Below are 23,402 nucleotides of genomic sequence, written 5' to 3' on the forward strand. Positions count from 1 at the left end.
TGACACCGTCGCTGCTGTGTACTTCAGGGACCTGCGGGGAAGAAGACCCGCGTCTTTCCAACGAGCTTCAAATGTTCGCAGCGGCTGCTGACAATAGCGGATTAACGAGTTTACCGGCGGTTTTAACGACGCTGCGGTGACTGGTTTCTCCTCACTGGCGGATGTAAACGGCGGCAACAGGCAACCGCAGCAACGACCGGTGTTTTTAACGTGTTTTCCCCTCCGGTTTTCCGGTAGTGACTTTGACAGCTAGCTAACGGTAGCTAGCGAAAACAGGATGAACAACGGCGGCAGCTCGGCCCGCGGCTGCTCTGGACGCCCTCTGGCCGCCGAATAGCGTCAGGAAAACGTCTGTTTTAATCCCAGAGAGCTTCATTTAGTATTTTCCCGGGTCTGAACATCGAGTCCCGTCGGTCTGGACTACAGGAGACCTTTGTGTATTATTCGGTATGTGTATAAATACCTGCTGAGCGATGTAGACTTCAGGATCCAGAACCGGGAGGAGCTGACCACCGGATAGCTTCGGTAAAACACCGGGTTTTAAACTGAAACGTATTTATTTTTTATTTTTCTTACTCTGCCTATCAGGTTTGTTTGTTCTGGATCAAAGGAGACCTCGGTGGTTAATTCGGCACTCAGCCCAAACGATGAGGACTTGAGTACCTGACAAGACCAGGATCCAGAACCGAGAGCAGCTGACCGCCAGATATCATCCGAGGATTCCGGCTTCAACAGTCGAACAGCTTCACTGAGTTTCCCGTCTCTTTTGAACGTGACGCGTGTCGGACTGACGGAGACCTCTGGGACAGTTCCCCCGACGATGGGCACTCAGGGACCGGGCAGGAAAAGGATCCCGAACCGGGAGAAGCTGACCGCCGAGGATGATGCCCTCAACCAGATCGCACGGGAGGTGAGGCTCCTTATCGATCTTATTGTATTGATTTAATATGAGTGAGAATTCATCACAGCAGTAGAGGTCAGATCAGTCACAGTCATACTGCGGAACAACCCGCAGTTCAGTGATCTTACAGCGGCGGAACATTCATATATAATCCGGTGATGTTTTCACAGACACTTCCGGACTCACCTGTTCGGGCCCGGGACCCCACGGCCACCCCGCCCCCCCCTAAATAGATAATACATACATATTAAATGAGAAGTAAAAAGTTCGAAAATCAAAGTTATAATTTGTAACTTTTCCACATCAAAAAGTCTAAACGTTTTCTCCAGTTCTATGTCACATTTTGAAGCTTCACCTTTTTCACTGAATATTTGCATTGTATAGAGTTTTTTATTTATTTCTTATTCAGACATCTGGATATTAATTTACCAGAGAAAGCAGCAGCTCGTCCTGTGTTCATTGAGCTGTGTTAGAGAAACACGGAATTTAACATGAACATGTTTTATTCACTTTTACTGGTTTTAATCAGCTGATCTGTTTGTTGTGGAGAGGAGAATTCAGCTCCAATAAAAACCTCCTGAACCACTGGTGGTGAAGACAACAACTCCCATGATCCCTCCCTATATTGTTTCAAAATGATAATAATAATAATAATAATAATAATAATAATAATAAAATGCAAACATTTATGAAATTAAAATGATTTTTTGAAAATAAAAGAATAAATTTACAAAATAAAAGAAATATAACTTTTTATTTCATCAAATTTTATTTAATTATTAATTATTAAAAGTTTTTTTCATACAATCTTTTTGTTAAGTGTTTTACATTGTATTTTTTATATGTTACAGTATTATAAATAATTCTTTTGATAAACAGTCAAATGAGTAAAGTAGAAAATAATGACATAATAATAACAATAACATGACCTCTTCCTGAGGTTGTTGACTAATAAAATAAAAGCACAACATAATGTTTGTAAACGTGACCCAGAGTCAGAGCTGGTCCTCTGTATTGCTCTAACAATGATGATGATGATGATGATGATGATGATGATGGTCATTAATCAGACGTCTCTGCTCTTGAAACAGAAGAGTCTTTATGTTCAGGCCGAATCTGTGCTGCAGCCATTGTTGTGGTCGACCTACATACGGAAGCTGGAATGTGAAGCTCTTCTTCTTCTGTGGTTACTGATGTAGTGAGACTCAAGAGACAGGAAGTGATGTCAGAGTGATGTTACAGTCTCTCTGTTAATCTGGTCAAAATCATTTCCTCATCAGTTTCACTCAGTGACTCGAAATAATAATGAAAACCTGAAACATCTGTCTACCACAGTCCAGATATGTTTACACCTGAACCTGAGAGGATCTGAGGTGGATCCGCTGAGTACAGAGTCTAGTCACTGTGTATTATTATTATTATTAGTATTATTATTGTTACTGTTGATGATGATGAGTGAAGTCTATGAGGGAAAATGAATTGAAATGATTTTAACATGAATGATAATGACAGGTGAAAAAGTGTCAGATGATGATGTTAGAAAAGGCTCGTTATCACAGAAGGATGGAAACACTGTCTGAAACCGCGTTAATGAATTAATTATCTGGAGAAATGTACTTATTTATTCTGTGAATGGAGGAATTGAAACGTCATGAGAGGATCTGCTGCTTGACTTTAGGTTTCTGTCTGATTATAGTTTAAAGGTCAATCATTGACAGTTCAGCTCTGACCTCTGACCTCAGGCCTGTCTTTAAAGTCTCAATGTTGAGCTGTTGAAGGGTTCAGGTGAGATCTGCAGGTAAAACAGCTGATCTCAGTTTCCTTCAGCTGGTGAACAAACTGACTTCAAACTGGTTCGGTCACATTGAACCAGTGAAACCAGTTTGATGGAAACAGAGATGTGGATGACAAGATCAAACACACAGAAACAACCACGACAAGACAAGTTATAACCAGAACACACACAACAAACATGTACACAATATTATATCAACAAACAAACAAAATGTAAAGCTCAAACAAACCTAAATTTACTTTGACAATAAATAAAATAATAATAATAAAGAAACAAAGAGACACAAACCTAAAGAAAATTCAAACAAACAGAAGTAGAATATAAATAAATGTAATATAAAAACAATATTAACGGATTAAATAAAGTCATTTTTAAATGGAGTCTGGTGTGTGTTTGAGTGACCTCCATCCTTTAATCCTGAGCAGCAGCACAAACATTAATCTGCACAGATCTCTACATCATCTGGATCAGACCACCAGTCAGTTTATACACAGTTTATTTTAACACAGCTCTCTATGAGCTTGTGTGTGTGTGTGTGTGTGTGTGTGTATATATATATATATATATATATATGTGTGTGTGTGTGTATGTAGGCCTTAATATGTTAAATAAATGTTTTGATTAAAGAAAAAATGAAGAACAAAAATATATTAATAAAATAATTTGGTGACTTTTGAGACAAACAGTTACAAATAAAAATGTACAATATATTTGTATGTATTTATGTGTTTTTATATCTGTATTTATAAACAAACAAATAAAATACATTTAGAGGAGTTTTAACAATAAAAGCAGGAAAAATAGTTTTTAAAAAATGTTTATATAATTATTTTCTTGGTGAAAATGTGTACATTTTAACTGGACATTAAATAAACTTGTAAAGACTGAATGTGCGCAGGTGAGCACAGGTGTGTCATCAGCAAGTATTCAGGTGTCAGGGTGTGTTGTTGTCATGGTGATGGAGGGAGTGTCTCAGGTGGATGGTCCACATTCCTCCTGTGTGAACAGAGAGACATGCCCCCTGCTGGAGGAAACTCCGACTGAACTCACCTGAGAAACCAGACACAGAAACTTATTTTCCATTTTTACTTCTTTTTTTTTCCTAGAAAATATTATTTATTTTTAAGTTTTTTTAAAAACATTTGAAAATATGTATAAAAAAGAGAAAAAAAGGATAATTAAGTCCATGAATATTAAAAAATACAAAATAAAACTAAAACGATTTTCATTAGTTTCTAAATAATCTGTAAACACAGAGGATCAGTGAAGTGTGGGTGTCTGTTTGTGTGTGGGGGGTGGAGGGTCTGTGTGAAACAATGACAGTCCATGATGAGATCAATGCGCATTGATCAGATTAGGAATAGGCTGCACTGGACTTTTATTTTGTTAATTTTCTTTCATGTTTCATATCAAAATGTAGAGAAAATATTCATTATTATTAACAGCAGTTTTTCTTTTTCTGTGAAGCACCACCTATAAGGGTTAAAGAATGCTGAGTGATTATTGGTGATGATCAACGACGTGTTGATGTGTGTGTCAGGCGGAGGCGAGGCTGGCGGCGAAGCGAGCAGCGAGGGCCGAGGCCCGGGAGATCAGGATGAAGGAGCTGGAGAGACAACAGAAGGAGGTCAGTGGGCTTTTATTCTGAAATATGGTTCCTCATTACAGAAGCTGCAGCTGTTGTCATAACAACAAGTCCTTAAACCCAAACCAGTGAGCCGGATCAGGACTGAGGACTGGTCAGGACTTCCTGTGTATGTCATGATCTCTGATGTCCCTTCACAATAAAGGTCCAGGCTGCAGAACTCCAATGACAGACAGGAGCATTGTAGGAATTGTAGTTCCAGAAGAAGAAAGATAAAGAATAATATTAAGAGTTTTGTAGTTTTACAGGTGAAGAGTTTGTCGACACCTCAACATGAGAAAACCTGAGCAGCTCCAGGTGCTTTTACCTGACCCTGGGGTCAAAAGTCACACTGTGTGTGAGGTAATAGTGAGTGTGAATCAGCTTTAATCATGAGTCACAGTCAGTCAGCTGCTGGTTTACTGATGTTTGGATCTTATGATGTCTGCTCCCAGTGTGGTGAGTAACTTTATTTAAACTATCTTTATTAACATTTCACCAGCTCAGACTGAATATAACTGATGCTGCTGCAGCCTGATCATTTAAGTTATTTTATATCAACAGTTTAAATTTTTCACAATAATCAATTTAGTTTGATTTTATATGGAGAAACTGTCTCATTACCATTTCTCCGTAAAACAATTAACTTTCCTTCTTGTAACAACAACCTCTCATTACAGCAAAGTTAAATTAACAGTAATCTGTCAGTGTTACGTTTCCTTATGAAATAAAACATAAACAACAACAATAATGAAATTAAGATAATTGGCCTCTAGTAAAGCCTTTTTAATGACAGCACTCATTTTACATTTTTCTCCATAATATTTACAATATTTACATATATATATATATATATATATATTTATTGATAATGAAACAAGTGAAATTACTGATATGACTTTGTAGCTCTGAAACTAAAAGTAGTTACAGTTTATAGTTATTACAATTTGTAGTTCTTACAGTAATTAGTTTGTAGTTATTATGGTTTGTAGTTATAACAGTTTATAGGTATTACAGTTATAGTTATTAGTTTAGTTATTACAGTTTAGTTATTACAGTTTATAGTAAAACTGTTCGCAGTTATTACAGTTTGTAGTTATTACAGTGTAGTTATTACAACTTGTAGTTATAACAGTTTATAGTAAACCGTTTGTAGTTATTACAGTTTAGTTATTACAACTTGTAGCTATTACAGTTTATAGTAAAACCGTTTGAAGTTATTACAGTTTAGTTATTACAACTTGTAGTTATAACAGTTTATAGTAAACCGTTTGAAGTTATTACAGTTTAGTTATTACAACTTGTAGCTATTACAGTTTATAGTAAACCGTTTGAAGTTATTACAGTTTAGTTATTACAACTTGTAGTTATTACAGTTTATAGTAAACCGTTTGAAGTTATTACAGTTTAGTTATTACAGTTATTACAGTTTAGTTATTACAGTTTGTAGTTATTACAGTTGAATGTGTTAAATATGATTTGTGTGTAAGTGTAAACAGAGATGACCAACCATGAGCTGCAGTCTGTTTATTCATGTGTTCATCACTGACTTGTGACCTCTGACCTGTGACCTCCTGTCTCTCCTCTTGTTGCTCCTCCCGCCTCCTGTAGCTGTTCCACAGCCACAAGGTACGACTAACTCCTCCATTCCACCTTAAATACTCACTGTGTTACTGCTCTGGGTGCTCCAGCCAGGTGGGGTTTACTCTGATCTCTGAGGTCAGTTTACCTGATGCATTAAGCCCCACCTGCCTGCCGCGGCCAGAAGATGAAAACAAACACACCTGAAGTTTTCATGCTTTTATCTTTTTCATCTTGTTCTTTCATTTTAACTTTTCCTTTTTACTCCCCCTACCCCTCTCTTTCTCTACCCCCCCCCCCCCCCCCCCCCCCCCCCCCGCAGAAGTATTATGGTCTGGATAATAAGTGGGGTCACATTGAGCAGTGGATGGTAGGACTCTGTAGCAGCTGTCTGACCCATGAGAACCTTGTATCTCCAAAAGTCATTCCAGTGTTAAACATGTAACAGCCATAGTAACAAACTGTGACATTATATAGTGTAGTTTATTATAGATATAGATAGAATAGGTTAGGTTTGTCAAAAAAATCAATACTCAGATACTAACCATAGTAAAATTGAGTGACTTTAAATCAGATACTCATTTGCAACAGCATCGATACAACAGTTCTGTCTTCACCTCCTCCAGTTGACCGCAGCTTCATACAGCAGCAGACAGACAGACAGACAGACAGACAGGCACACAGCCCCTCCCCCCACTAGCAGCTGAACACATGAACGCTAGTTGACGTTCACAACACTGAGCTGGTGTCGTCAGCATAAAGCTAAATTAACATGGCGAGTGCTGCTGCTGAAGGAACTTCACAACCTGTTTTAGTACAAAATGAAAAAAGCAAAAGCTAGCGGCTAGTGGCTATGGCTAATAATAAAACGACACATTAATGTGGGAGCAAGGCAGCAAATGTTATCAGTCCTGCCCATCTCTAACGTTAATAACACAATTAATTGTGTCTGAAAAGTGTTATATTTCTCTTAAAGTCCCAGATTGAAGCTGAAAAAAGGTCGACCAGCAACTCGACAGAAACAGCGTCAGCCTACCTTCCCAACTCTGTTTGATCAGCAACGAAAATATGGTGCCACCAGAAGCACAGAAACTAAACAGGGCTGTAGCTGAATACATTTGCATGTCATATATATACACACCTTACAGTACGGCTACTGTTGTTTTTTTCCCACTACCTCAGACAACCTAAAAGTTGTGTTGTCGTTGATGTTATTGTTTGTATTGTTTCTAATCTTTAAAAAAGGGTTAGGGTCATTTTTTTTCTCCCGATGGTATCGAAAATGGAATCGAGCATCAAGTATTTTCCTTGGTATCGTATCGAGTTTGAAGTTGTAGTATCATGGCAACCCTAAAATAGACAGAATATAAGAGAATAGAACAGATATAGATTTAGTTTATAATACAGCACAATGTAATATATATCTTCATATACGTATTATCATCTAAAATAATGTAGAACCAAACCTCATGTTATGTTACCTCATTTAACAAAAACATTCACAGTGTCATAATAACATTATAACATTATAATACAGGATCATACTAATAATCAAATGTCACATTATTATTAAGAACAAAACCCATCTGTCAATCAGACCATCTGACCCAGTTTAACCAGTTTACCCAGTAACACATCTCAAAGCTCCATTTAAACTCCATGTAAAACAGGAGGAGTTGTGAGGTTGTCATGTGTCATGTCAGCAGGATGTTTGTTGTTGTTGTTGTTGTTGTTGTTCTGCGCTCAGACAGACTCCCACTGGGATTAACAGCTGGTTTAATCCATGTCTGAGATCTGATCACAGTTCATCACAGTCCGCTTTACTGCCTGTTTACTCTTTTGTTTACTACCTGTTTACTGTTTAATTTACAGCATGTTTACTGACTGTTTACTGCCTGTTTACTCTTTGGTTTACTACCTGTTTACTGTTTAATTTACAGCCTGTTTACTCTTTTTTATACTGCCTGTTTACTGTTTAATTTACAGCCTGTTTACAGCCTGTTTATGTGACTGTAGTTTTATATGCAGGAGTGATTTGTCCCTGCTCTCTGACTGTCAGGTTTCCTCTGTACCCAGCAGCCTTTGTGCTTTTCTCTGACATTAGACAGTCGTCATCAGTAACTGTCCTTCTTCTTCTTCTTCATTTTCTTCTGCTTCTTCTTCCTCTTCTTCTTCTTCTTCTTCTTCTCTGACATGAGACAGTCGTCATCAGTTGCTGTCTATCTTCTTCTTCTGCAGTCTGAACTCTTTAACCTCTTCCTGTTGTTTTTCTTCTTCGTGGCGTTTCAGGAGGACAGTGAGCGGTACTCCCGTCTCTCGAGGAGACACGCTTCGGTCTGTACCTTCTACTTCCTGTTTGCTTCAGTCTCTTAGCTCCTCTTCCTGTGCTTCTTGTGTCAGTCTCACCTGTGATTACAGGTGTGCTCTCTGTGATGAGAACACACCTGCAGTTACCACCAGTGACCACAGGTGTCACCACATCAGCCCCCTCCTGTAAATCTGACCTCAGTCGAGTTAACGTACTGAAGGTTAAATACAGAGCAAAAACCTGCTGACCCTGGATCAGGATCTGGGTCTGGATCAGGATCAGGGTCTGCATCAGGATCTGGGTCTGGATCTGGATCAGGGTCTGTATCTGGATCAGGGTCTGTATCAGGGTCTGGGTCTTGGTCTGGGTCTGGGTCTGGGTCTTGATCAGGATCCAGATCTGGATCAGGATCAGGATCTGGATCTGGATCAGGGTCTGGATCAGGGTCTGGATCAGGATCTGGGTCTGTATCAGGGTCTGGGTCTTGGTCTGGGTCTGGGTCTGGGTCTTGATCAGGATCAGGATCCGGATCCGGATCTGGATCTGGATCTGGATCTGGATCTGGATCTGGATCAGGGTCTGGATCAGGGTCTGGATCAGGATCTGGGTCTGGATCAGGATCAGGATCTGGATCAGGGTCTGGATCAGGGTCTGGATCAGGATCTGGATCAGGGTCTGGATCAGGATCTGGATCAGGCTCTGGATCAGGTTCTGAGGATGTGGACCTGGTCTCTGATGTTGTGTGGTGTGTTTTCAGATCTCAGATGATGAGGAGAGGATGTCTGTGGGGAGCCGTGGCAGCCTCAGGGTGAGTCCACATCACCACGTGGATTTGGTCTCAGTCAGCAGACCGGTTGGTTAATGTCTTTTATTCATGAAAACATATAGAAGTTAATTAACCACAGGACAGAGCAGATTATTAATTAACATCAGCTGACACGGATTTAATCGTTTAAACTGAACAGATGAAATACTGTGCAGAGACAGGTGAGAGGAGGGAAACTCAACCTCTGACCTCTGACCCCAGAGTCTGAGGAGACCAGGTGTTTAACCTCTGTGAGCTCGTTACCATGGCCACTGATGTCACCTGGTTGGTTAGAGCTCTGACTGTAATGAAGCAGTGGAGGGATGGTGTCCTCACCTGTCAGTCACAGGTGCAGTTTCCCTCCACTCACCTGAGACTGAGAACCTGCACAGACCTCTAGAGACCACTCCCCTGAAGCTGTTACATAACTTTAATGGTAAAATAATAAAGTTAATAAAGTTTTATAGCTGTTCAACTGTTTTATTTGATGCTGGTGAATTAAACAAGCTGAAGTGTGTAGATGTGTATAATAATATAATATATATAATGTGGTGTAATATTATAATAATAATAATAATAATAATAATAATATACGGCAGGTTGTCAGGCTGTGGTTCAGTCACTGCTCACTGCAGTGGGAGGATAACAGGCCAAAGGGTTAACACACACAGATCATCAGACTGCACCTGATCAATAATCAATAACAGCTGGAGTTCATATCAGGCTCCTGTTAACTGAAGATAAGAAACAGATGATGAAATATGAAAATCACTCGTTGTGAATCAGGGGGAGAGAGATAAAAATATGACTGATGAATTGTTACCTTGGTAACCTCTGTTACCAGCTGTGACAGGCAGTACAGTCTTAAATGGAGTCTGGTTGCTCTCACCTGTAGCCCTCAGTGATGTTCTCTGAAGCTCCTCGCACTCTCCGCCACAGGGTCAGTCTCTGACATCATGTCCTGTCTTTGTTGTAGTCAGTAGATCAATAGATGAAAACTGACAGACGTAGATCAATAAGTAGATGGATGGAGTAAAGTGCAGTAGGTAAAACAGTGTCACATCTGTATCAATCAGTCCATTTGACAACTGTTTATTATTGATTATTAGTTCATAAAATGTCCAGAGTGACACCTGTTTGCTTTGTACAACCGAAAAATAAGGGTTAGGGTTCTAATCACTTACCCATAAGTTTCTGATTAATCTTTTCAACTAATCAACTAATATCTGCCCCCCCCCCCCCCCCTCCCTCCACCCCCAGCCTTCAGACTACAGTGGGTTTCTGGGCTCCAGCTCTCGAGCTTCCTCTAGGGCCAGTTCTGCTCGTGCAAGCCCAGTGGTGAGCTCTTATCTCTGGGTGTCTGTGTGTCCGTCTGCCCCTCTCCTCTCTGGTTCTCCTCTGGTTCTCCTCTGGTTCTCTTCTAGTTCTCCTCTCTGGTTCTCCTCTGGTTCTCCTCTCTGGTCTCCTCTGGTTCTCTTCTAGTTCTCCTCTCTGGTTCTCCTCTGGTTCTCCTCTGGTTCTCCTCTGGTTCTCCTCTGGTTCTCCTCTCTGGTTCTCCTCTCTAGTTCTCTTCTCTGGTCTCCTCTGGTTCTCCTCTGGTTCTCTTCTAGTTCTCCTCTCTAGTTCTCCTCTCTGGTTCTCCTCTCTAGTTCTCCTCTCTAGTTCTCCTCTCTGGTTCTCCTCTCTGGTTCTCCTCTCTGGTCTCCTCTGGTTCTCTTCTAGTTCTCCTCTCTGGTTCTCCTCTCTAGTTCTCCTCTCTGGTTCTCCTCTCTGGTCTCCTCTGGTTCTCCTCTGGTTCTCCTCTCTAGTTCTCCTCTCTGGTCTCCTCTGGTTCTCCTCTGGTTCTCTTCTAGTTCTCCTCTCTGGTTCTCCTCTCTGGTTCTCCTCTCTGGTTCTCCTCTAGTTCTCCACTCTGGTTCTCCACTCTGGTTCTCCTCTCTGGTTCTCCTCTAGTTCTCCACTCTGGTTCTCCTCTCTAGTTCTCCTCTCTGGTCTCCTCTGGTTCTCCTCTCTGGTCTCCTCTGGTTCTCCTCTCTAGTTCTCCTCTCTGGTCTCCTCTGGTTCTCCTCTGGTTCTCTTCTAGTTCTCCTCTCTGGTTCTCCTCTCTGGTTCTCCTCTCTGGTTCTCCTCTAGTTCTCCTCTCTGGTTCTCCTCTCTGGTCTCCTCTGGTTCTCCTCTGGTTCTCCTCTCTAGTTCTCCTCTCTGGTTCTCCTCTGGTTCTCTTCTAGTTCTCCTCTCTGGTCTCCTCTGGTTCTCCTCTGGTTCTCTTCTAGTTCTCCTCTCTGGTTCTCCTCTCTGGTTCTCCTCTCTGGTTCTCCTCTAGTTCTCCTCTCTGGTTCTCCTCTCTGGTCTCCTCTGGTTCTCCTCTGGTTCTCCTCTCTAGTTCTCCTCTCTGGTTCTCCTCTGGTTGTCCTCTGGTTCTCTTCTAGTTCTCCTCTCTGGTCTCCTCTGGTTCTCCTCTGGTTCTCCTCTGGTTCTCCTCTCTGGTTCTCCTCTCTGGTCTCCTCTGGTTCTCCTCTGGTTCTCTTCTAGTTCTCCTCTCTGGTTCTCCTCTCTGGTTCTCCTCTAGTTCTCCTCTCTGGTTCTCCTCTCTGGTCTCCTCTGGTTCTCCTCTGGTTCTCCTCTCTAGTTCTCCTCTCTGGTCTCCACTGGTTCTCCTCTGGTTCTCTTCTAGTTCTCCTCTCTGGTTCTCCTCTCTGGTTCTCCTCTCTGGTTCTCCTCTTTAACTCTTCTTTTCAAACAATAAAGTTTGTTAGAATCCATTTAAACCACATCCTCACAGTTTCTGTTAGTAGCAGGGTTACCATGGTAACAAAGCATCAATCAAGCGTGTGTGTGTGTGTGTGTGTGTGTGTGTGTGTCCAGGTGGAGGAGAGACCTGACAGAGATTTCCTGGATAAAGTAAGTTCATTTAAATAGTTGTTTTGATTAAAATGTTATGTTGTTAATTTTGTAAAGTTACTGTTCAATCTGTGAATTGGTTCATTTAGTTTTGTAAATACATTTTTTTAATTCAAATTATTTCTGTAATCCAGTGAATTTGATTTGAACTTAGTTTTTGTAAAATGTATTTAATTTATTTTAAGGTTAGGATTATTTTGTCATTTAATTTAAATTCAATTTCATTTAAACTCTTAATTTAATTTAAACTTTTGTAAGATTTGTTGATTTTGATGATTCTGCAATTTTATGTGATGAAGATGGTGTGATGATGATGATGTGATGAAGATGGTGTGATGACGATGATGTGATGAAGATGGTGTGATGATGATGGTGTGATGATGATGAAGATGGTGTGATGATGATGATGTGATGAAGATGGTGTGATGACGATGATGTGATGAAGATGGTGTGATGATGATGGTGTGATGATGATGAAGATGGTGTGATGAAGATGGTGTTATGACGATGTGATGAAGATGGTGCGATGATGATGATGTGATGAAGATGGTGTAATGATGATGATGTGATGAAAATGGTGTGATGATGATGATGTGATGAAGATGGTGTGATGACGATGATGTGATGAAGATTGTGTGATGATGATGATGTGATGAAGATGGTGTGATGAAGATGGTGTGATGACAATGGTGTGATGACGATGTAATGATGATGATGTGATGAAGATGGTGTGATGAAGATGGTGTGATGACGATGATGTGATGACGATGATGTGATGAAGATTGTGTGATGATGATGGTGTTATGACGATGTGATGAAGATGGTGCGATGATGATGATGTGATGAAGATGGTGTGATGACGATGATGTGATGAAGATGGTGTGATGAAGATGGTGTGATGATGATGATGTGATGAAGATGAAGATGGTGTGATGAAGATGGTGTGATGATGAAGATGCCGCTACTCTTCCTTTCAGGGCTCGAGGACGGCCTCGACTCTGTCGGCCGCCACATTGGCGTCTCTGGGCGGAGCTTCATCTCGCAGAGGAAGCTGTGACACGTCGTTCTCTGTGGAAACAGAGGCGTCCATCAGAGAAATCAAGGTGCTCATTACAATTATTATGATACAATTATTATAATTATTATAATGAATGAATCTAATTATTAGAATGAATAACTCTAATTATTATAATCAATAACTAATTATTATAATAAACTGGACCAAGTGATGAACTCTGTGACATTCAACATCACGGTGAATTAAATGAATATTTGAAACATAAAATGTTAAATAAATATGAAAGCAGTTGATCATACTAATAATTAATTAATATAATAGATATGATTATATTCTTGTATATTATTATATAATAAAATATTATATATACAAGAAATAAAAATAATAATAATTATATTTATCATCAGGACTCCTTGGTTGGTCTAATGAATTAAATGAATTATTAATAATTAATAATAATTATGTCTGTGTGTTCAGGACTCCCTGGTGGAGGCGGAGGACAGGTACCGTAAAGCGATGGTCTCTAACGCTCAGCTTCACAACGACAAGTCGACTCTGATGTATCAGGTGGACACTCTGAGGGAGGAGCTTAGCGACATGGAGGAGGAGCTGTGGGAGGCTCGACGACACTGTGACCACACCACAAAGGTCAGAGGTCACAGAACACACTTTCGCAATAAAAGCTTTGTTTCATGAAGGACAGTGGATCAATATTTTCTGTATCACATGATATTGATAATTATTCTGTGTGTGCGTCAGGAGTTGGAGCGGGAACGTCAGGCTCACAAGGTTCTTCAGTTCCAGTTCAAAGAGATGAAAGAGACTTTGAAACAGATGGAGGAGCTGCTGACGGTCAGTCACACACACACACACACACACACACACACACACACACACACACACACACACTCTCTCTCTCTCTCTCTCTCTCTCTCTCTCTCTCTCTCTCTCTCAGATAAATAAAAACACAGATTCATCCTCCTCCTCTTCCTCTTCTTCCTCTTCCTCCTCTTCCTTTTCCTCTTGAGTATATATGTCATGGCCTTCCTTATGGTCATGAGACATGGACAGGAGGTGTATTATCAACACTCTGTCTCTGAACGTGTGTCCTCCTCGGTGGACAGGAGGTGTCGGAGCTGCGTGTGAAGAGCAGCAGTTACTGTCAGGAGGTGTGTGATCTGCAGGAAGCTCTGCAGTGGAAGGAGAAAAAGATCTCGGTACGACACATTCACTCTTCACAACATCTCCAGAGGCACAGTCATCTTCACAGGACGTTTCTGATCAACCTTAATATTAATATATTAACGGAGTCTGAGCTGAGCTTCATGGAACTTGAGCTCTGTGTTAAACTATGCATTATACACACATTATGTCATTGTACAAGTTTACATCTTAAATAGCAGGCGCTCCAGACAAACACGAGACAGAAAACACTAAGTCCCATTATAAAACGGTCCAACACAAACCTGATCAGCCTCCGATCAATCTCTTCAATCAGAACATTCAGCTTGTCAATTCAAAATTGAAAAAATATCATTTTTAAATATGAAGTCAAGAGTTGTGCCTCTGAGAAATGTTTCTGAGACTGAAACTCCTCGACTTCTCTAATATTTCAGAATATTTCCACTTTCCTTTCCTTCACTAACTCCACCTGTCCTTTCTTCCTTTCCTCTTTACATCCTTCCTTCCTTCCCTTGCCGCCTCGGTCAGGCGTTAGAGAGGCAGAGGGAAATCTCCGACATGGTTCAGATGGAACGAGAACGACTCAGACAGGAAGTGATCCGACTGCGTGATTTACTGAAGGTATTCAGAGGAGGATGTCGGAGGATGTCATCAGATCACGGATCAAACTGATCAATGAGACTGACTGGAGCTCATGACCTGATCAATTATATGATGATTTCCTCTCCAACAGAAACACGCCGTCATTGTCTCACCTGATGTCTCCACCAACGGGGAGGCGGGACAGGGCGAGGTTGAGAGTGATGTCGGTGAACAATCTGACTCCCGATTGGCTGAGGAGCCGCTTCGTGGCGGAAGAGAGAGCATGCTGGGTAAGAACTGGTTCAACCTGAGACACAGCTTTAATTTCACTGAATCATCTGGTTATTGTATTACAGTGGAAATCCTCTGTCAACAGGAAATCTAAAAATAGATAGAAAATAAAAACAAAAAAACTTGTGACTTTTAGATTTAAATTGAAATAAGACACTTTTAATTTACTGCATCAAGTTTATGAGATTCAGATTGATGAATTATTAGTCAGCTGTGTAAGACATTTTAATCTAGATGGACTTTATTCATCATTTTGACTTTTTATAATCAAAATTATTTACAAAGTAAAAATTATATTTTATGTTTTATGTGAAGACTTTTTCAGAATTCAGACTTTTTAAAATCCAGAGTTAATTATGAATTACCGCAGTTGTGATTCACTGCGTTAAAGAATCGTGAGATAATAAATGAATAAGAAAAGGAGTGAACTACGGAGTTTAGATTTTAAAGAAAAGTGAACATTTTCAGATACCAATGTAAAAAAACAGTTTTCTAATATTTAATCTATATTTTTCTGACACAACATAAACACAGTGATTTAAAACAAGAAGAAATCAAGTTTGATAAATGTTTCATGTCAGTTTTACTAACGTCTGTGTCTCACTGTGGGATAAAGTGCATGATGTGCATGTTTGAATGTGTCTAACTAATGCACGAGTCTTTTTTTAATGATGAAAAGGTGAAATCATTTTCCTGCTCAGGTTGGATTTTACCTGCTAACTCGTCGTCTGGAACAGGAACTCATCTCTGTGATTCATCTCTCACTGAGGCGTCTCGGGTTGATTCCCAGCATCTTTACTCTTTGATTTTATCTATAACCAGTGAATTCTGTTTGGTCCTCCAATGTCTTCTTCATGATCTTTCAGGGAAAGCTGTTGAGCGGCAGCCAGCAGAGGGCAGCAAACATCCGCAGGACGACATGAAGAACAACACCTGGAGCATTTCTAAATGCTCCCAGTCACTGAGTGTGGTCTCCACCGGTGAACAAACCAAACACTCCACTTTAAAACAAGTGAAGGGGACAGACAAACTGAGCAGAGACACACGTGACAGAGCAAATAAACATCCAGGTAGAAACAAACGTGCAAGTAAACCACCACAGAAATGTAGAACCAGGCAGGATGGGGATGTGAGGACGGTACAAACGAAACAAACCACACCAGGAGCTGGAGCAGCCCGGTTCATGATGGAAGATCAAGCTTTGAAAAGCAGAACCAAAGCTGACAAAAGCCCCAAAGGGAGAGATGTGAGAGCGGATACATCTGCAGTGTCACTCCAGGATGTCCATGTGATGGAAATCAGGCGCTCCTTCGATGACAAAACCTACAACATTCAAACCAATCTGACAGGAACTCAACCTGAAGGTCAGGCCACATGTGAGCAGGTGGTTTCACCTGTTCACAGAGCTTCACCTGAAAAAGTCCTTAAATCAAGACTTGTCCCACCTCGACCCATAAAAGACATGATCCTTGACAACAAGGCGATTGTGTTGAGTCTCTTTGCTGCTGGGAAACAAAACTCTCTGACTCTCAACAAACAAAAACCAGGAGGCGGAAATGTGACTTCTGCTTCTGAAGGACATTTCACACTCAAGTGTTTGTCTGTTGATCAAAGTTTCCAGAAAGATGGAAAAACAAGCAGAGATGGAGAATGTTCACACAGCAAACTAGTAGCTGATATTTCAGCTTTGTGCATAAAGGAAAATAAAATAAAGGAGATTAATCCGTCAACATCAGCAGACAGCTTCAACGAAGATGAATGTGTGGAGAAGGTGTCAGAGGTTGATGGACAAAGTCTTGAAAATGAAGATACAAAATCTTTCACAGATTTGTCAGAGAATGAGACGCTTGTATTCACAGGTCCGACTTCTCAAAGTTTTAAACACCAACAACACACAGTGTCTGAGGATTGGAGGAGAACCCTACATGAAGCCAAGGCCTCTGAAACCAAACTGGAAACCTCTGAGCGTGATGCATTTCTACCAGCAGAGATGGCGATCACTGGAGGAAGACTGAATAAACTTGAAGTCAAGAAGCAAAGGATTCATGACGAAGAAGCCGCTCAGCTTCAGGAAGACATTTCCTCAGAACGTTCCAAATGTAAAGACCCAACAAAACCACTCAGGTCTTCAGCTGTGTCACCATTTGTCCCCAGTGAGCTGTTGAAGGAAAAGACTGTTCAGACCATCCTCAGAGGGTTTGCTGAAAATCAAAGTTTTGTGGCTGAGATCTCGAGAATCGTTCCAGAAATCCCAGAATCTCCGAACCTGTGGATTTCAGAACTGGAGGACACACTGAAGAAGGTCGCAGGAAATGTACTGAATCAGCAGGATGGAGCTGACCAAGCATCACTGAGCCAAAAGAAACACACCTCAAAGAGTGAGCTGCCTGTGAAGGACTTACCTGAAGGAGCGAGAACCCCAGAAGATCCTGAAGACGTGGGAGCAAGTGCACCAACCCTAAAAGACAGTTCAGTCCCAGGGGCGCTGGAAGTACCATTTCTGGAGGGACAAACTTACCATGTTTTTGTGGTCTCATCTATTTCCAGAAGTAAAGTTTGTGAAGACATCGAGGATCTCAGAGAGGAACATGACCGAGCAGCGACAGGAAAGAACTTCACGGTCGTATCTAGCACATGTCACTCGGAGCTGGAAGTGGTTGAGTCATTGCTAGAGGAAAAGTCTGCGGAGAATTCAGAGGAAAACCAAAGTGAACATGATTCAGAGATGACAAGCTGCTCTGAGGATTTTGTTTTTGTTGAGTCCTACTTTGCTGAACCTGTAAAGACCAGAGCAGTGGAGTCTGCTTCAGACCAGCCTTCGGTAGGTGAATCGACCAATCCAAAGAAACTAGAAGGGATCGATGTTGTTGACAGTCATGTGGCAGAAGTCGATGATCAAACACATGAGCAAAGACAGATCGTTGGTCCAAGTCAAAGTTGCCTAGTGTTTCCTGTGGAAGATCCAAAGGACACGCAACTCAAGAGACATGGACCAATATGGAGGAACTCTCCTGTTGATCAAAGTTCAAAGATCAGACGGCTCATAGAGATAACTGCAGCTGAAATCAAGGCCATGGCTGTTCCGGAGCTGACACTGATGAGCTTAGAGAAGGGGAGGGTGGTAGACGATCGACGGAGCAAAGTGTCACATGGATCAGACGCTGATGACGTGGAGGAGACGTCGGTGGAAAACATGGACAGCTGCGAAGAGGCTGACGAGGACGCATAAGAACGTCAACCAGCCTCAACGCCAAGCAGCATGAGGTACCTGAACGGATTCAGTTTGGACAACAGGAAAGACGAGCACAAACCTGACTGCAAGATTTCATAGATTCACCAGAAACTTTTATTGATCAATGAGTGTTAATAAAGTTCTACAAACATGCAAATGAAATAAGATGATGATAAGATTTAAACAAAACATCTTTTCTTTGAACGTCAAACAAACAAATAAAATGATGTTAGTTGAATCATGTGATTGTTGGCAGTTCATTTGTATTGTGTGTATATGTATGTGTGTGTGTGTGTTTGTATATATATATATGTGTGTGTGTGTGTGTGTGTGTGTGTGTGTGTGTGTGTGTGTGAAACCAACTCTAAGCTTGTACAATGGTAAGCAGTTTTATTCATGTCCCTCGTATGTTTTAGTTTATTATTCTGTTTCTTTAGTATTTGTTGAAATGATGATGGTCAAGCCACTGAATGAAATAACAATAACACAATATATTAACTTTAATATTTGTGTGTAATTTATATTCCTGAAATGAATTCATCTTAAAGCTTCATTAAGTAATTTATCAACAACACGTCCATATGCAGAAAGCATCCAAATTAAAGTTTCTTATCTTATAAATTAATCGTCATTACTATTATTATCAATTCATCCTCAGATTATTCTCAATTGATTTTGTGCATATTAAAGTTGGTTGGTTTGTTACTGTCACATCCTGCTCGGATTTTTATTTTTATTTATTTGAATTTAGAATTTATTCATAATGTAAATATAATATACATTTCAATACAGTATAAATATAATATTACGTTATTTGTTGTTGTGTTTCAGAGATGCGGCTGAAGAAAGTGTTTGAGGAGAGAGAGAGTTTACAGGATCAGGTGACACAAGTTAACTATATATGTAAATACCTTTAAACATATGAAACTATAATTTATTAAATGAATTGTTCCTGTGTTTGTGTACAGGTGAGGCTGCTGAAGTCTCAGCTGGATCAGAGACAGAAGAATGGGACTGACGGAGTCCAGAATCCAGAGGAGGACGATCTGGAGAATGGGATGGACTCTCATCTTCTGGACCTGCAGAGTGAGACCTCTTCTTTTTTATCTGGATGTCTCATCTTAATCATTTACTATGTCTTTGTTTCAACTTCTTCATCGTTAAACTTTCTCTTCTTTCATCATGTGATCGTTTCAGTGAAATGAGAACATGAAAATCTCTAAATCCGACTTTCTACCTGATAACAATTTTTCTTTTTCCGTGGTATTGTCTCATTTATTTCTATAGGAGATGCCAACAGACAAATCAGTGATCTGAAGTTCAAACTGGTGAAGTCAGAACAGGAAGTCACTGCTCTGGAACAAAACGTAACATATTCTTAATTTACTTTGTCATTTGTTAAAGGTCAGACAATGTGGGTGAAAACAGCATCATCTGCATATACATTTTAGATTCATCTCCATTCAATGTTCTATTTGTTTCTCTTATCACAGTTGGACTGGGTTGTCGCTTGTTTCCATATCTGTCTCTCAATCTCAATTTGTATCACAATAGCTGAATGATCTTTTAAGTCTTTGATAAAGCCCATCAGTAGTTTGGGCTACACAGACAGAAAAGTGTGATGTTGCTAAAAGGTCAGTAACATTCCTCCTGTCCTGTTGTATCAGATCATCCGTCTGGAAGGTCAGGTGACTCGCTACAAGTCGGCGTCGGAGAGTGCTGAGAAGATCGAAGACGAGCTTAAGGTGGAGAAGAGAAAACTGCAGAGAGAGGTAGCCACTCCCCACATATTTATTTTCATGTTTATATACTAAATGTCTGCTTTAAATCCTTCATTTTTATGTTATTTATGAAACTAAAATTTTATTTTTAACATTTTGTATTATTTAATTATTAACTCTTGATTTTCCACTTGTTTGATGAGGTAGTGAAGTATTCAGATCCTTTTAGTCTTGATATTTTTCTGATGTCTTGTGTTTGATGGACACCACCTGTGACGTGTTCCTGTGTCTCACTGCAGCTCCGCTCGGCTCTGGACCGGGTCGACGAGCTGGAGGTCAGTAACAGCCACCTGTCCAAACGCCTGGAGAAGATGAAGGCCAACCGGAGCGCCCTGCTTGCCCAGCAGTGACAGGTCGTCCTCCAGAGAGTCCTGATCCTGCAGTGGACCATCTATGCCATGTTTTCATCTCCACCCTGACAGACAATCAGATCAGAACACAACGTTTTTGGAAGCGCTTGATTTCACTCTACATGCAGCACCAGGCGGGTGGAGTTAACTGAGGCAGGCGAATCCATGAGTCCGTCAGCTGGTCATGTCTGGAGTCTACCGGTGGAGTCACCACACGGGATAGTGTGACCACGGTTAAAGTTTGTCTTTGACGCAGGTGAAGAAATCCTCACCTGAACGCTGTCACAGAATGTAAATATTTCCATGTTGTCGAAGAAGGTCATGTGATGTGATCCACAGCTACCAAATGGACCTTTAGGTGAGGATCAGCCTGATGTGGTAAACCCCACCCGCCTGGCTGTCAGGGTGCATTAGAACAAACACTACATCTGCCGGATCGATATTCAGCTCCTCCATCTGTGACATTGTGTCTCATCGATACTCAGGGCCGCCACCTCCCTCCGAGACTGGACTGCAGAAGAGCGACCGCATCAGACCGGGCCGGACCAGACCAACCTCGAGCGGCAGCAGCTGAGTTCATTTAGTTTAGTTTCTTCATGGTTTCTTGTCTCGTTGGCTCATGTTTCTCTTCTTCAGTGTGTTGTGTGTGAGGAGTTTGTTTCCTGAATGAGACCGTCACATCAGTGGGACTCACTTCATACTGAACACCTGACATGAGTTTAACCAACAAAGAACCAATGCGCAGCCCCCCCCCCCCCCCCCGTTTTATCATCATGTTCAGGTAACAGAAGGGGCGTGGCCATCTGTGTCTACACACCTGAATCAGGAATATTCCAGATAAAGTTTGTTTTTCAGACTTTTCATGGATGTAAAATCACCAGCTTGTAAATGTCTGAATATTCATGTCCGTCATTAATCATCGCTAAATGAATGAATGAACGAACATGTGAAGAGTTTGGCTCCAAAACATGTTGATCCTGTAAAATAGCTTTTATCAATACTTCATTTTACACAGGTAGAAGTGTGTGTGTGTGTGTGTGTTCATGAGGACACATTCAGGTAGAAGTGTGTGTGTCAACAGTTTTGAAATCAAACTCTTCATATAAAAGCAGGTGAAATCTGTAACACTTGTGTCTGAATGTATGAGTTGTTGCTGTGGTGAGCAGCACTGCAAACTTTCACATAGATAACAAGTCAATATCATCAATATCGATCAATAATCAATACAAACTCTTCATCTCCAGGTGGGACTTTGGATTAGTTCATTTTTAATGGTGTGTATGATATGTCATCAGTGAGAGGAGGCGGAGCTGCAGGTGGGACATTCTTCTAACTTCTTTATCCATCCTATTGATTAGGATATGGGTGATCGTATGAGGGTTGTATTGATCAGTGTGACGGGTGTTAATGTCATTGAGGTGACATCTTTGAAGCACTATATTAAACTCATGCAACATTAATTTGTGTTTTTGAATGCATCCAGGTAAAAAAATCAGTTCTTGAAAAGCTTCTCTGTGTCTTTATGGGCTTTGGAAGGATCCTTGAAGAAGTTCCAGGAAGCGTTAGCAGGTGTGTGCTGTCAGTAACTCAAAGTGCAGGATAATGACAGAGTGAGGGTGAGTGAATGAATCCTTTGAACTCTGACACAGACACACACACACATGTTTGTACTTGTATACGTGAGGACCCTCATTCACGTCATACATTCCACAGCCTGAACTCAAACTCTCCCGTCACAAAGAAACAAAGAGACACAGAGAGAGCAGGGGCTCAGTGGGAGCTGGAGGGAGCTGGAGGGAGATGGAGGGAGATGGAGGGAGCTGGAGGGAGATGGAGGGAGATGGAGGGAGATGGAGGGAGATGGAGGGAGATGGAGGGAGCTGGAGGGAGATGGAGGGAGCTGGAGGGAGATGGAGGGAGATGGAGGGAGCTGGAGGGAGATGGGGGAGATGGAGGGAGATGGAGGGGATGGAGGGAGCTGGAGGGAGATGGAGGGAGCTGGAGGGAGCTGGAGGGAGATGGAGGGAGATGGAGGGAGCTGGAGGGAGCTGGAGGGAGATGGAGGGAGATGGAGGGAGATGGAGGGAGCTGGAGGGAGATGGAGGGAGCTGGAGGGAGCTGGAGGGAGATGGAGGGAGCTGGAGGGAGATGGAGGGAGCTGGAGGGAGATGGAGGGAGATGGAGGGAGCTGGAGGGAGATGGAGGGAGATGGAGGGAGATGGAGGGAGCTGGAGGGAGATGGAGGGAGATGGAGGGAGATGGAGGGAGCTGGAGGGAGCTGGAGGGAGATGGAGGGAGCTGGAGGGAGATGGAGGGAGCTGGAGGGAGATGGAGGGAGATGGAGGGAGCTGGAGGGAGCTGGAGGGAGATGGAGGGAGATGGAGGGAGATGGAGGGAGATGGAGGGAGCTGGAGGAGATGGAGGGAGCTGGAGGGAGATGGAGGGAGATGGAGGAGATGGAGGGAGCTGGAGGGAGATGGAGGGAGCTGGAGGGAGCTGGAGGGAGATGGAGGGAGATGGAGGGAGCTGGAGGGAGCTGGAGGGAGATGGAGGGAGATGGAGGGAGATGGAGGGAGCTGGAGGGAGATGGAGGGAGATGGAGGGAGCTGGAGGGAGATGGAGGGAGATGGAGGGAGCTGGAGGGAGCTGGAGGGAGATGGAGGGAGATGGAGGGAGCTGGAGGGAGATGGAGGGAGATGGAGGGAGATGGAGGGAGCTGGAGGGAGATGGAGGGAGATGGAGGGAGATGGAGGGAGCTGGAGGGAGCTGGAGGGAGATGGAGGGAGCTGGAGGGAGATGGAGGGAGCTGGAGGGAGATGGAGGGAGATGGAGGGAGCTGGAGGGAGATGGAGGGAGCTGGAGGGAGATGGAGGGAGCTGGAGGGAGATGGAGGGAGATGGAGGGGATGGAGGGAGCTGGAGGGAGATGGAGGGAGCTGGAGGGAGATGGAGGGAGCTGGAGGGAGATGGAGGGAGATGGAGGAGATGGAGGGAGATGGAGGGAGCTGGAGGGAGCTGGAGGGAGATGGAGGGAGATGGAGGGAGCTGGAGG

The 23,402-nt window shown here is 42.1% G+C and overlaps 1 protein-coding gene across 13 annotated transcripts; it reads left to right on the forward strand.

Moving 5' to 3' along the window:
- Positions 1–21,811, forward strand: lrrfip1b (leucine rich repeat (in FLII) interacting protein 1b). Of its 13 annotated transcripts, XM_056371015.1 has the most exons (19): positions 1–910; positions 4,237–4,323; positions 5,932–5,949; positions 6,224–6,271; positions 8,191–8,235; positions 8,967–9,062; positions 10,275–10,352; positions 11,880–11,915; positions 12,893–13,018; positions 13,411–13,581; positions 13,693–13,785; positions 14,058–14,150; positions 14,644–14,736; positions 14,849–14,987; positions 19,052–19,101; positions 19,189–19,306; positions 19,508–19,587; positions 19,888–19,992; positions 20,241–21,811. In XM_056371015.1, exons 1-19 carry the CDS (start codon positions 821–823, stop codon positions 20,349–20,351), a joined length of 1,677 nt encoding a protein of 558 aa, XP_056226990.1. In that variant the 5' UTR covers positions 1–820; the 3' UTR covers positions 20,352–21,811. The 13 variants fall into 13 exon arrangements, with proteins under 13 accessions (XP_056226990.1, XP_056226991.1, XP_056226979.1 ...); XM_056371016.1 differs by lacking the exons at positions 14,058–14,150; positions 14,644–14,736; XM_056371004.1 differs by lacking the exons at positions 19,052–19,101; positions 19,189–19,306; positions 19,508–19,587; positions 19,888–19,992; positions 20,241–21,811 and adding an exon at positions 15,855–19,045 and having other exon boundaries at positions 1–447; positions 589–910.
- Positions 21,812–23,402: the final 1,591 nt, after the last annotated feature.

This window comes from Seriola aureovittata, chromosome 24 (genome assembly GCF_021018895.1).
Source record: "Seriola aureovittata isolate HTS-2021-v1 ecotype China chromosome 24, ASM2101889v1, whole genome shotgun sequence".
Taxonomy (NCBI): domain Eukaryota; kingdom Metazoa; phylum Chordata; class Actinopteri; order Carangiformes; family Carangidae; genus Seriola; species Seriola aureovittata.